The 14,306-nt window shown below is 35.4% G+C and overlaps 2 protein-coding genes across 12 annotated transcripts in view; one reads left to right on the top strand and one right to left on the bottom strand.

Moving 5' to 3' along the window:
- The window catches only part of LOC129764515 (uncharacterized), a 312,433-nt gene that overhangs the window by 135,081 nt on the left and 163,046 nt on the right, over nt 1-14,306 (bottom strand). The window lies entirely within an intron of this gene.
- LOC129764514 (HIV Tat-specific factor 1 homolog) overlaps nt 1-14,306 on the top strand; it is a 214,582-nt gene that overhangs the window by 195,137 nt on the left and 5,139 nt on the right. The window contains exons 3-4 of the mRNA XM_055763671.1: nt 9,617-9,783; nt 10,252-10,575. Coding sequence (XP_055619646.1) covers nt 9,617-9,783; nt 10,252-10,575 — 491 coding nt within the window. The remainder of the gene's footprint in view (nt 1-9,616; nt 9,784-10,251; nt 10,576-14,306) is intronic.

The raw sequence follows: 14,306 nt of genomic DNA, 5'->3' as shown, positions 1-14,306 counted from the left end.
CATCCTATTTTTGGCAACATGAAAATGAGCGCTCTATCATATGTAACAACTTTGTCGAAGACAGTTTTTGTCTAGAGAATAACTGTCGAGCTCTAAATGCTAATTTCCACATAAATGCATCTCCTGGACCATTGTGCAATGTTACTGTCCATCATTAATAGCTTACCAAGTAAAAGTATGAAATTAGTTATGTACAACTATACAATAGGTTCTCTGATGTGAGAAAACAACAGTACATTCCGAACAACCAAACAAACATTGTCTTCTATTTCACGACCAAGTTCTCCCGATAAGATACGAGAGGCAATAAATAAATCATAAAAATATAGATCAAAAGACACATTTTCTGCGTAAGCTGCCCAACTCGCTACTGTTCGGCATGTTATTTCGATCGGACCAATCTTGGCAGTAGTTTTTCGGTAGCGATTGTCAATCAACTGGGGGACAGTGCAGGTCAAGAGCTCCCAGCGGGCGTATCTCGCGCGCGATTGAAAAATATCGCAGGATGACATTGAGGGCGCTATTTCCACTCCATCATTCACCCTGGCGTCTCGCCGATTCGTTGTGCACAATGTTGTGGGTAAGCAAAAGCGTGCGACATGGACCGAGCATAGACCGAGAGAACGTATTGATTTACATATGTTTTATGGTCAGCTCAGATCAGAGAGGTCTATTTCGCAGCTCACTCGCATAGAAAGGGAACCGTTGTTTCAACAAATTGATATCACACAAGTTTTGATTGATCGTGTCAAATTCAACGGGTAACCTTCTACGCTGCGCTTTCGAAGAATCATGTTTGTTTATATGGAAAGAACAGCGGGATATGCTTCCAGTCTATTTCTGTCCGGTTTCCACTGAAATCGAGATTTCTGGGCCATGTTTGGCATTTGAGAATGTTTAATCTAACCGTCGATCAATCAGCCCAGCAACTAATTAAAAGTGGGTTTGGCGAATTGATTGAATTTTTAGCTCCAATATCATACGATAACATCGGGGATAGCGAACCATTCGCTCTGTCGCCGATTTGGGGATTTATTTTAAGCTCACGCGCTATCTGCGAATAGCAGTCGCGCACTGTAATGTGAGCTCTGATCCTGGCAATTATCGAGCGCGGGAAATAGTTTCCAATCGCGCAAACTAATTTAAAACAAAACAAAAAAGAACGTCACCGTTGCAACAATCTTGGCACGGTTTCAAATAATTCAGTGTGATCCACCGGTCGTCTTCAATCCATGCCTCTGTTCCACCAACGCAATCGCTCAACTCAATGATCGTTGGCGCGAATCATTAGAAAGACTAAACAAACCGATTGCTCGCGATTTGGTAGCAGCCGGCGTCTCCTCCCCCCATTAAAGATTAATTTATGACCTATTGAAATTGAAATTGAAATTTAGTGAAACAACAGTGTCCCTTCGGGACTCCAATCGCCTCGGATTTAAGCTAATCGAACGAAACTGACAGCGCAAGCTGATCTTCCGGAGTACCAGCCATAAATCAATCCAGAGAAACGGCGGGATACACGGTTCGCCGACTGGCAGCGGAATAAATCAACGGTTTATGAATTAGAAACCGAATAATGATGATTTATTGGGAGCTGAATTGATTCTGGCGCGTTCGATGGTTCAATTGGATATTGGGTTGGGAGGGAAATTATTTATAAATAAGCGCACGAGCGACGGCTGGCTGCATTTATCACATTATTGTCATCCACTCGGCGAGATGCGATTATGATCTGGGTTATCATCTGGTGCGCCCCTATGAACGCAACGCGGGCTTCCGTTCGACCGAGCGGATAGGAGAGCTTCAGAGCCATTTGCCGGTTAATCGCGTGGAAAGTGTTAGCGAAGCAGAGATGAGCTGAGTGTATCCTCCATCATTATCACGGCTAATTGACTATCGTTTTAATCCGATTATAGATCGTGCGAATCGAGCGGAATGACATTCACGAAAGGAAGGGGGAACCTGTTGTGGGGCAGTTTTACGAATCAGGTCGAGCGTTCGATAATTATCGCTGCACAACACTCGCGTTTCCCAAATGCATACCGAAGCTAACAATGTTGACACTAAGTGGGGCTTCTCAGCACCCGTTAACAAGTCCCGCAAAGAAGGATTAGCAAATTTGTCAACCATTAGAGGCACTGTGTCGCTTTTGAGCTAGCTACGCTTCACCGCAAGAGTTTTCTTTCCCTTTTTTTCTATCTAGTTTCGAGTTGACATTTCGCCACTATTTACCACCGACAGAAGTGGCATTTCTTCTCGAATTTCTCGTGTGGCGTTGTTTAAACATTGCCAGTGCATCCCGTGCGAGTGAGCAGAGGACAGATCAGCGAGCAGCAGCTGGTTTGTTTGTTTGGGCCAAAAATATGCTTCATTCATGCAGTGCGAGGATTGTTTTTTTTTTATATCATCGACTGCGACATCCGCCAATGAAACCGAACACCGAATTGAGAATAACATGATGATAATCGTATTATTTGTGTGACATCTGACATATTTTCCTTCCGGCTTATGAATCTATATGACTAGGGTGAGGTTGAGTCTACGAACTGGTAAACTTTTTTTTCCTCTGCAAGGAAAACAAGTCTTTGATTTTTATTGAAACGAACTCAATCTAGAAACAAGACAAAAACTGAAACAAACAAACAAATTGAAAAGGCCACTGAAATACACAAACCTTTGTCGTACTTAAGTGTCCAAAAACGCGAGTTCATCCAAAGAGAAGCTTCACTCTGAGCTGGTCGAAATCGACAGATTAAACCGACAAAGTTTCAAAAACATAAATTTATAAGGTAAAGCTTAAAAGAATCGAAAACGGTTATTCCTAGAATATTAACATTCATACATTTTTACAACGAAACGATTTTTTTCCCAAAGAAACGAATGAATATTTCAGAATCAAAATAAATATGCTTCTAAAACTAAGACGGTAATGATCTTTACTATGCTTTAGTATTCCCGGCGCTTCGATGTTTTATTTCTAACGATCACTATGCCTCACCCCTCTGCATACGGCGAGCGTTTTTTTCTGAATGTAGTTAGAACAAGAATAAGCTTCGAAATTGGCTTAGCAACGACACGATGAACGCAATTTGAAGATCAAATAATTTGACTGAACATTGTGGCGACAGATCGAAAATTTTAATAAATGTTAGTATGCAATCTAAATAATGAAAGACTATGAATAAGTATTATGAAACATATGAGCGATTCGAGGCTTGCAAATATTAATGTACATTTACATCAAATGTAGCATTTGTAGTGAGTAAATGTATCATATTGTAGAAAATGAATAATGTTTTTTTCCATGCTAATGAAACTGATTTTTCTGTGCCACGAATATTTTCTATGGTACATATTTTTGTAACAAATTTAAAAAGTACATATGAAAAAGACTTTTACCCCTTCCGGTACGGATGAAAGTGTGGGAACAGTGATAATGTCTTTTTATTTTCCATCAATTTCTTTGCAGATCACATTTGGAACAACAGCATTAATTCCCACACAAAACCGACTAAAAAATTTTGGATCTGTTCTAACCCTTCCTGATTTTTTTTCTCCATATGACAGAAGGTATTCATAATGTGTACGAACTATTTCTCTTTCAAGGCAAATTAATATACATCTCCATCAGGTCACAGCAACTATGACTAACGGAATCTATAAACAGTATTTTTCTAAAGTTGCAGCAAAACGGCTTCGAGCACATCGCAATTTTTCTCAATTTTAAAAATATTGAAACAAGTAGCCGTTACACACCATTGCACTGAAATCCCGACCTCTTCATTTATTTTACTCATATGACATGAAGTGTTTCGGCATTTTTCTCCAGAGACTACTAAAGATTTTTGACTTGTGAGATAAATGATGAAAATCAGTTAAGCGGTTGAGAAGTTATGATTTTTTTTCGAAAAATCACATTTTTTTATCAGTGTAACTTGGAAAGGATCAGTCTAATGACTGAATAAAAAGTCTAATTATTTTTGATACAGAACGATCCTGCCAAATATTTCGAAATCCGGGGAGATCGTATAACTTTTTTCTATGGAATTTCTGCATATCGCTTATGTATGAAAATGCATCTTTTGACACATACTTTTATAAAACAGTAAAAATGGCTCAATATTCCGAAACATAAACTACATATCTTAATAACAAGAAGACATATTGTTCTAATTTTTTATTATTTTATCTTAGGAACTCTAAGCATTCCAGCATTCTATGAATAGCTAGAATTGTTTTAAGTCTTGACATCTTAAAAATAATTTAAAAGAATGTATTGAGAATTTTTCCTAAAATAGGAGTTTTCCCTACAAAGCTTGTCCAAATCCCCTTTTATTAAAAAAAAACTGAAATTGAATTGTACAAAACGGATACATTCAGTTAAATTGGCAAAAATAAGAAACAAAAAAAAATATCCACCCGTTTCTGAGGGTGGTCCGAAAAATCAATTTTGTGCTTTTTCCACAAAAAAGACTTTCTTCGAAAATTCATAACTTTTGTACTGCAGGACCGATTCAGATGATCGATATATCAAATTGAAGCCAATTACTTAGTCTATTGTGAAAAAATATTACGCCTGCCAAAAACTTGGATACCGTTATTTTTTTTTTATCTCATTTATTTATTTATTAGGCTCATTAGCAGTTAAGCCGTAACAGAGCCGGGTTTTAATCGTGTACATGTACATATGTTTATGTTTCTATAAATTGTAAATTACACAGTCGTTAGTAGTAGCCATTTAGGCGTTAAGCTTTCTGTTCCATTACATTATGGTAAATTACACAGTAGTAGCCATTTAGGCGTAAGGGTATTCTTTCTGTTCATCCATTGTTCAGCAGACCGGACAGCGGAGACAGTTGATATTGATCATTGTTGAGTTATTTATAGAACAGCAGCTCGATGTGTCTTGCAGAGCAGAGCAGTTGCATGGATGAAACGATCTTATTTCGACCGTGGATCGATTTCCATCGCTGATGATGGTTGCGTGGACGTAGTTATTCTATAACAACACAAAGATGGTCAATTGAGGGCCCTGAGTTTGAACTCACGATCGATCGCTTGGTAAGCGAACGCGTAACCAAGTGGCTACAAAGACCCCCTGATGGATTCCGTTATTGTAATATTGTGTGGTTTTTTGATTTTTTCATGGCTCTGGACTAGAGGGCGTTATATTATTTTATATTTTTTTCTCGAGAGCTGATAATGTTCTACAAAACGTACCCAAAAATCAGAGATGTGTTTTTTTTCGTTTTTAGATTTTGAATTTTCAAAGTTACCTGATAGTTAAAAAAAATCAAAATTTTCCCCCTTTTTCTAAAAAAACTTTTGAACAATTGGACTGATTTAGATGATTGATATATTAAATTGATGCTATTGATGTGAAATTATTTGAAAAAATATTCCAATTGCAAGAAATTTCGAATTTGATTTTTGTGATTATTGATTGTGTTAATTTTTCATAGTTTTCTTCGTTAAAAATAGGGAATGCTATATTTTTAAATATTTTTTCCTGAAAGCTTAGGGTTTTTTACACATCCTATTCAAAAATCAAAGATGTATCTTTTTTCGTTTTTGAGCTATGATTTTTCAAATTTAACATGATTGAGTCTTCGTTCAATAGTCCCATGCAACTAGATATGATGTATGCAACTAGAATCCAATTATTTCGAAAGTATAATATTTTTTTCAAAAAATACTAGCTCATTGGCTTTAATTTTATATGTCGATCATATGAACCGGTCCGGTAGCTCAAAAGTTATGAATTTTAGGGAAGTCATTTTTGGAAGAAAAGGCAAACAATGATTTTTCGGGCCCTCGGTTGATTTTAAAAATTATAACTTGAAAACGAAAAAAATCAAATCTTTGAATTTTGGAAATAAATTACAAAAAAAAAAATTCGAAATGACTGTGGGTCTCGACGTTTCATGCAATTTTAAGACATTTGGCACTTTTTTTCAAACCCGATTTCCTCCACTCCCTTGGGTGATTTTTCGATTCACAAAAAACTCAAACTTTGATCGCTTTGCGCCACTCTCCCTTAAGTCCGATTGAGCTGAAATTTTGAATAAGGTTTTTTTTTCGAGGTGGTGAACATTTTGTATGCGGTAACTTTTAGAGTCGATTTTCTCCCATGCATTCATTAGTACCCTAACATACACTCTAAAAAAAATCGAGGAACAAAAACACATAAAAAAATCGAGGAAATTGACACATAAAAATAGAATATACAAAGTTTTGAATAGGACGCGGACTATGAAGAAATTCGCCTTCGTATTGAATTGGAAATGAATTTTGACTTCTTCCAGCAGTTTCTCCGTCAACATGACTCAACAGTCATTCGGGCGTTTAGTTGCAATCTCACTCTACGACTCCACTTTCTCATTTCATTCTTCCCCACCAAATGTGTTTCAATACATATTGAAGTGATTCCCTCCAAAATTTCGTTTCTCCCTCTCATGTATGCTATATCGATGTATGAGTTAAACGTGGCTTAACATATACTACAGGTGAGCTATTTTTTTTTTTTGCATCGTACTCGAATTTCTCACAAATTTAAAATAGTTGTATATAGAAACACTGAAAAATTTGTGAATTTTGTTGATATAAACCCGTTTTTCTGTATGTTTTTTTTTCACAAAATTGAACTCCAAGACAAAGTGAACTAAAATTTTGTTTAGAATTTCTCCCAAACTGCACGCTACTTACTAATACTAACGCGAGGACCCTTACAACATACGTGATAACTGTCCTGTTCGTTGGTTTGAGTTTACGGTGGGTAAACAATAAACCGTCCATTGATGGTGTAACTACTTTTTTGCATCAGAAATCATGTTTTATATGGGCATAAAAATAAGACTGTGTACGCAGGTAACGAGATTCGTGTGAGGAGGAGGAGAAGAGTGAATTGAAGTCAGGATGAATCGAGAGGCAGATTTGTATTCATTAGTCACGTCAATTTGAATAACCATTTGCTAGATAGTTGATCAGTCAGCATCCTGCTCAACGCTCGTCAATTCATTTTCTAGTCAATTCAAATAATATTGACGGCGAATGCCGCAGTAGTCTTAGTCGAAGCGGAGCTATTGAGAGATTTTCAGTTTTCAAATTCGAAGATTTCGAGCCCTGATTTCGAATCTTAAACTTTCAAGTTTTGGAATATTCTATGAACATATTTTTCTTTTGATGTGTGTAGATGTAGAGGACAAGAATATCGGGAAGAGAAAGAAATGATTGCTCTGTTTTAGATTTTGTGGATTAACACATTTTTTTTCCAGCTAGCTAAATAGCAAATTCAATTAGCCTCATCAATTAACCAGTTTTCATTTGGTCCCTATAACGTCCCTGTAAGACCTTTCAGTACAGAGATATTTCTGTTTGCATGAAAAAATTACTCCTTCGTACTTGGTGATGAATAATTCAATAAATAACAATCGCACCGCGAATTGAAATGCAATTTTGTAAACTCCAATACAGGTAAGACTTTTGTTTGTGCGGGGGATAGGGACCGCATAAAAAAATCGCATAAAAAATCGTGCAAAACTTCACCAGTAGCTTTAAAAAATCGTGTTCGGTACACAATTTGAAAAAAAAAAAATTTGTGCGGTAGATGGGGACCGCATAAAAAAAGTTTCCTTTAAGAAAATAACTCAAATCCAGGCCGTTCACCGTTCGATTTCCTTTTGTTTCCTTGCTTTGCGATGGGACAGTTTTCCTTTTCGGTTGCGTATGGCTGTGTTGTGCTTTTAGTTGCATGTCGAAACTTGTTTCAAACAGCAACAAGTCATGCGCAACTTAGAACATTTGATGAAAGGATGGAAATGAAGCGGATAATTTAGACGCAAATATGTTTTTTTTTGCACTGAAATACATATAAACCATCGAAAAAAAACTAAATGGACGAGAATTTCGTCATACAGTGACTCAAACCCGTAATCGTACTCAACCATGCAGATCTTCTTTTTTTTTGCTATGTGTTTTTTAGAATAATTGTTTTTATTTTTCTGAAATTATTTTCTTTTGGCGAATGTATGCCATTTTTAGAGAAATAAAAAGTTTAAAGAAATTATTCTGAAAACACATAGCAAACCTTTTAACTCTCATATGATTCTATGACTTTATCTAAATAAAATGTTCCGAAACCTTGTTTTCGATTTTCAAAAGAAGGGAAAAGAGATCTGCATGGTGGAGTACTATTACGGATTTGAGTCACTGTATATGCTTCTTTTCATATACCGCACAAAAAAAAAAATCGCACAAAAACAGGGTTTCCTGTATAGCCAATATTATATATTTTGAATGTTTAAAAAAATCTTCTGTAATTTTGCAAGTATTGCAGTAAGTACAAATGTTTGCAGAAAAATAATTAGTGTAGTGTATCCCCTAAACCTTTTTTGAACGTTTCGTATCTATACGTTTAGCCATTTTCGGAGTTCGGAGTAATTTAGAGGAGCACTTCGTTGCAAATTGTACCATAAGTACAAAATTCTATGCGTACTCTTGGAATGAACGACTCGCAACTTTCGTTTTCACGAGTTTGAGGTTTATGGTGACTAAATTCAGATTAAAAATTTCACGGCATAAATTCAATACTCCGAGTATCGGAATACGGATTCCACAGTACATGTTCTATATTTAGGATTCAGAATATGCAAGAAACTTATGTTTTCTACCTGGTCCGCAAAAGGTGTCTTTTATATTGACATATTATTTAAGTTTATGTATTGTTATTACAGCGTTAGTAAATCACATTTAGTGCTACGATCTATACCTGTTGCACGGCAAGCCTGAGTGTAGAGATCGTAACTTGAATATGATTATGGTATGATTTTTTAAAAGTAGAAAAGCGCATACGTTTTGTTACATCTGCAAAAAATATTTTATGGAGAAATTGTTAAATTTCCGAAACCGAAAGTTGAATCGTTGCTCTAATTTTTGTGTAGCATGACATATCGATGTTGACAAAAACACAAAAGTTATTCTTGATTCAATGTAAAAGGCCAATTGAATCCGAATAGATTACAGACATTTTACACATATATGGTCAAGTATTTGACTCCGCTATCGTAACAGTAACTAATGAAACGCAAAACAAGTCTGGGAATGGTATGTTTTTGTACGTATGCCGTTGTACATAAGAAAAAGAGCGGAAATGAAGAATGTAGCGATTATTTCAGGGTGCAGTTAGCCGAAGAGCTGATCGAGTAGAACCCCTTTAATAGGGTTACTGGAAAAAAGGCTTAAATGATTAACATTATAATGTGAACCGAAAAAATGTAATGCGTGAAGTACACTCACTTATCTCGTTTCCCACTTTGTACCTGCACTTTCATCATCGAGGCTCAATGCAACCACAGTTATTTTCCAGCAAATTGACTGTTTAAGGTTGGACACGTGTTCACAACACACGCTACTCATGTCACGCACGATCGGCGCAGCTTTACCACCAAAACTGTCAATTTGCGCCTGCTCTAAACTCTTTTCCCATTAAACAAAAAAAGAGTCAGTCACGGTATTGGCATTGCCGACACTCTTAATAACATCCAAAACCACCCGGAATTTTTCTCTCTGTCTCTGCTAATTATCCGCTCCCTTCCTCTTTTTTTTCGATCCATTCCAGATCGAATCCGTGGAGCTGGCGCTTAATATTCTGGACAACTATGACGTGCGCGGCCACAAAATTCGTGTTCAGCAGGCCGAATTCCAGCTCAAGGGCGAATACAACCCGGCGTTGAAGCCAAAGCTGAAGAAGAAGGAGAAGGAAAAGGCGCGCAAGATGCAGGAAGCGTAAGTATCGTTTTATTTAATCCATGAGTCTAGATGAAGAGGGATTTGGGTTGAACTATTCCAAAGAAAGTTGATCTCGAGTGATGACTGATGATAGTGTTGGCGATTGTAATCGCTTTGATCGATGCGCCCAAGCGAAACTCTTCGATCCCCGACAAGTGCAGAACATAACATTGTCCAGCTTTGTCTATTAGTTTCAAGCATAATGATCTCATGATGATGCAATCCACTTTGGTCGGATGTAAGGATACTTTTAATTCACACATAAATGTTTGCGCTTAACACTTGCGTTTGCGGATGGGCAAATTCCTCCGCAGAATGCTAATCGATTTCCAAGCGGGGAAGCAAACAGATAAAAAAGAAAATATTATTGCCATTAACTACCCACTTAACATATTTCAAGCAGCATGTTTTTTATCCACATTTTGATGACCCTTGCGCTTTTCTCCCTCTTTGCTATGCCCACAGTTTATTCGACTGGCGCCCGGAGAAGATGCGAGGCGAGCGTTCGAAGCATGAGCGGATTGTGATCGTCAAGAATCTGTTCGAGCCGGAGCTGTTCGACCGGGAGGTCCATCTACTGCTCGAGTACCAGAACGACCTGCGGGAGGAGTGCAACAAGTGCGGTACCTGTCGGCGGGTCGTACTCTTCGATCGGCACCCCGAAGGGGTGGCCCAGATCACGATGAGTGACCCGGAGGAGGCGGATCTAGTGGTGAAGCTGCTGCACGGGCGGTTCTTCGGCAAGCGGAAGCTGACGGCGGAGATCTGGGATGGTAGGACGAAGTATAGGTAGGTGTTCATTTTTGCTACTGATTCGATGCATGAATTGATATCCACTGAGGATAATCTATAAATTTATTCTTCATGTATTCCATTTTCGGGAACAACGATTTTCTTTTCGATGAGTCTGGAATTCATCCGCACACAGTTTTTGTGATTATTGCTTTTGTTTGTCGTGTTTCAAATTAGGGTAAAAACGATTTTGACCCGACGAATCTGATTTTATTAATTTCCATTACCATATGATAGTCAAGTTTAATAACGACACTATAATCATTGACCACTAGAGCAAATAGATATACAGGTTGGACTCGATTATATACAATTTTGGACTTTTATATTTCAAATATGATTTATTTCAAGAAAAAATGTAACCTTTCAACCTTGAGGTGAAATTTAAGAGGCTATTATTTCTACAGTGGGGTGGGATCGTGATTTTTTTAGATTTTACTTGAATTTTCACCAGAAATTGTTTATATCGATATTGCAGCGAAATTAAGAAAGATAGCAGTTGGGTGTCGAGGAAAAAATTGTAAAGCGGCTAAAGAACTTCAATTTTACAATGAAGTTTAATATGAATTTTTAGGATAAAATTAATAATAACACATTAAATATCACTAACTTTGAAGTTTTTCACTTCCAAAATTCTGGATAATTTTTGTTTTCATGTGAGAAAAGTGTTTTCTAACTTTAAGAGGATGAATCAAACATTAAAATTCTTCTTTTATATTCAAAAAACAAAAAAGATATACATAAAAAATTTAATGAAAAAAAAATTTTTTTTCGACTCGATTATATACAGGATTCAATTATACATAGTGAAAAGAAATCCGAGACTGTATATAATGAAGTCCGCCCTGTATTCAAAATTTGAATTTTCCACATTACCCTGTATGTTATTGAAGTGAAAAAAATATAAATTTTCCGGTTTCTTAACCCGGACGACAATTTTAAACCGAAAACATTACTCGATTTCCCGAAAATTGTATGATTAATCAGAAAAAAGTAAATAATTTAAAATCCACCAATGATCCAGCTACCGACCAGACTGTAGCAACATTGAGGCTTTTCAAATAGCATTTCTCAAGACCGAGTGTTTTGTTTAGTTCTCCAAATTGACAGGTTTGTCCTATTTAAGATTCCTCTTCTGCTTAACTGCTGCCCGTCAGTGCAAGCTCTTTCTACGCTTCTTTCGTGTATATTCTGAGAATGCATTGAGCGGTGAAAAATTTTGTGCATATTCTTTCACAGGGCCAATTCGTTCCTCGACAGTTTTTCTATACAAGCAATGTCTTTCGAACATTATTTTTCAAAATAGTTCACCAATAGGACACCACCTCCGTGAGAATAATATTCACCGAAAAAAAAATAGTTTTTTAAAGAAGAAAAAAAATTATATATCAACATTTAGAAAGTTTTAGAAAAAATATATTTTTGACGAACTTTGTAGACAGTAATTTTTTTAAATTTTCAAACTTAGAATGTTGGACACCACCTCCGTGAGAATAATATTCACCGAAAAAAAACTAGTTTTTTTTAAAGAAGGAAAAAATTAAAAAAAAATACGTAACAACATTTAGGAAGTTTTTGAAAAAAATATATTTTTGACGAACTTTGTAGACAGTAATTTTTTTAAATTTTCAAACTTAGAATGTTTGCATATTAACACTAGATTTACGGACCGAGGCAATTTGACTCATTAAAATCTGTTTCAAAAACAGAGTTCATATGTAAAAAATGTTTTCCATGATTTTTTTGATGATAAACATTTCATTTAATTGATTTAGAGCTACTTTCTTTGCAAAAACTTCAATTTCCTTCTGTGATCCATATTGGCTCACTTCAGTAAAAATAGGTATATAATCAACATCCGTGAATCTAGTGTTAACAGTCTGGTTTAACTACAAATGATAAATTATAATGTAATTTCAAACATTAATCATCAGTCAAGGAATGTTTGGTTTTGTAATTTGTTAGTTTTTTCCTAAATATATATTCTTACCATAGAGCAATTCCACGCAGCTGTCCACTGCTGCGATCCTCTCGGTTTTTTTTTTAAATCTTCACATATGGTGGCAGCAACCTTAAAGTACAATTTCTATGATCCATGATCATATGAACAATTTCACTTAAAACTGTTTTTATAAGGGCGTATCCAAAATAATTAATCTTTTTTTTTAATAGTAACACAAAATCAAGGTTGTCTGACTAAAATATACGGCAAAGAAAAGTTGCTGGAAAATCATTGAACTATTATATATTGCGGCGGTGTCGAATTCTGCAAAATGGGGATATTAATTTTTAAAAAATGTAGAAATTTCAATTCTTGGCGAAACCGTAACCATTGAGAAAAGCAGTATAAAAAATGGAATCTATATTCGATTTTACATAAAAAACTACATATGACGTTATATCTGTGGACTAACCGCTCTCGAGGTATGACAAATTTCATATAATGAAAATTTGATGTATTTCTCGAGAATGGTTAATCCTAGGATAAATAGTTATGTATTGTTTTTCATATAGAATCGATTCCATTCTTCATATTTATAAATCAATTCAATTTCATAAATTGAAAAAAATCGTACCTCCATTTTGAAGAGTCCAACACCACATGACTATATGTCAACATTTGCTGAATTATCTAATGAAATTATATTAAAAAATATAGAAAAGCGAGGGGGCGAGAAAAGTGTTTTCTAACTTTAAGAGGATGAATCAAACATTAAAATTCTTCTTTTATATTCAAAAAACAAAAAAGATATGCTTAAAAAATTTAATGAAAAAAAATTTTTTTTTCGACTCGATTATATACAGGATTCAGTTATACATAGTGAAAAGAAATCCGAAATATTTATAAATCAATTCAATTTCATAAATTGAAAAAAATCGTACCTCCATTTTGAAGAGTCCAACACCACATGACTTTATGTCAACATTTGCTGAATTTTCTAATGAAATTATATTAAAATATATAGAAAAGCGAGGGGGAATGCGGTGGTCTTTAAAGATACAAAAGCTTTTAGTCTTAAACTTAATTTATGAGGAAGCATTTACAGTGTATTTACAATAATATTTTCCCTAAATAGTTGAATTATTTCCCAACAACTTTTTTCTACAGAATATTCTAATCATTCTAATCAGAATCAGATCTTGATTTTGAGTGACGATTTTTTTAGAAAACCATCAACGATTTTGGGTAGGCCCTTATAATAAAATCAGTGGTAATTAAAATTGTTCATATGATAAAGAAAATTGTGATTTTGGGTTGCTGCCATCGTATGTACAAGGTTTCAAAAAAGTCGGATGTGGTGGCGTCAAAATCGGTCGTTTTTCGGTTTCGGCTTTTTTTTAAACTTTCTAAATTTTGAAACATTCGAAACTATGTTTTTTTAAAAATATTATTACTTAAGTATTTTAGTATTAGTACTTTTTTATTTACGAAAAACAAAATTCAATTTGCAATATCTCAAGCAAGTTAAATTTTGTTTTTCGTTAATAAAAAATACCAGTTTTTTCTCAGTGCATATTTTTTTCACGTTTAACTCTTTGCGGTTGTTTGTCTCCTCTCAGTCACCAAATCAAGGAATCACACCAATCTTATACTTTATTCGACAATGTTCCAGTTTACACTTTTTCTTAACGAATATTGATGTCTAGTGAACCTGTCCACGAGTTAATATGGAGCCTCTATGAATGGTAGATAACGTACTGAGTACAGGGATTTGCACATACTGAGG

This window comes from Toxorhynchites rutilus, chromosome 2 (assembly GCF_029784135.1).
Source record: "Toxorhynchites rutilus septentrionalis strain SRP chromosome 2, ASM2978413v1, whole genome shotgun sequence".
Taxonomy (NCBI): domain Eukaryota; kingdom Metazoa; phylum Arthropoda; class Insecta; order Diptera; family Culicidae; genus Toxorhynchites; species Toxorhynchites rutilus.
Note: the sequence above shows the minus strand (reverse complement) of the source record. Positions and strands in the feature narration are given on the sequence as shown.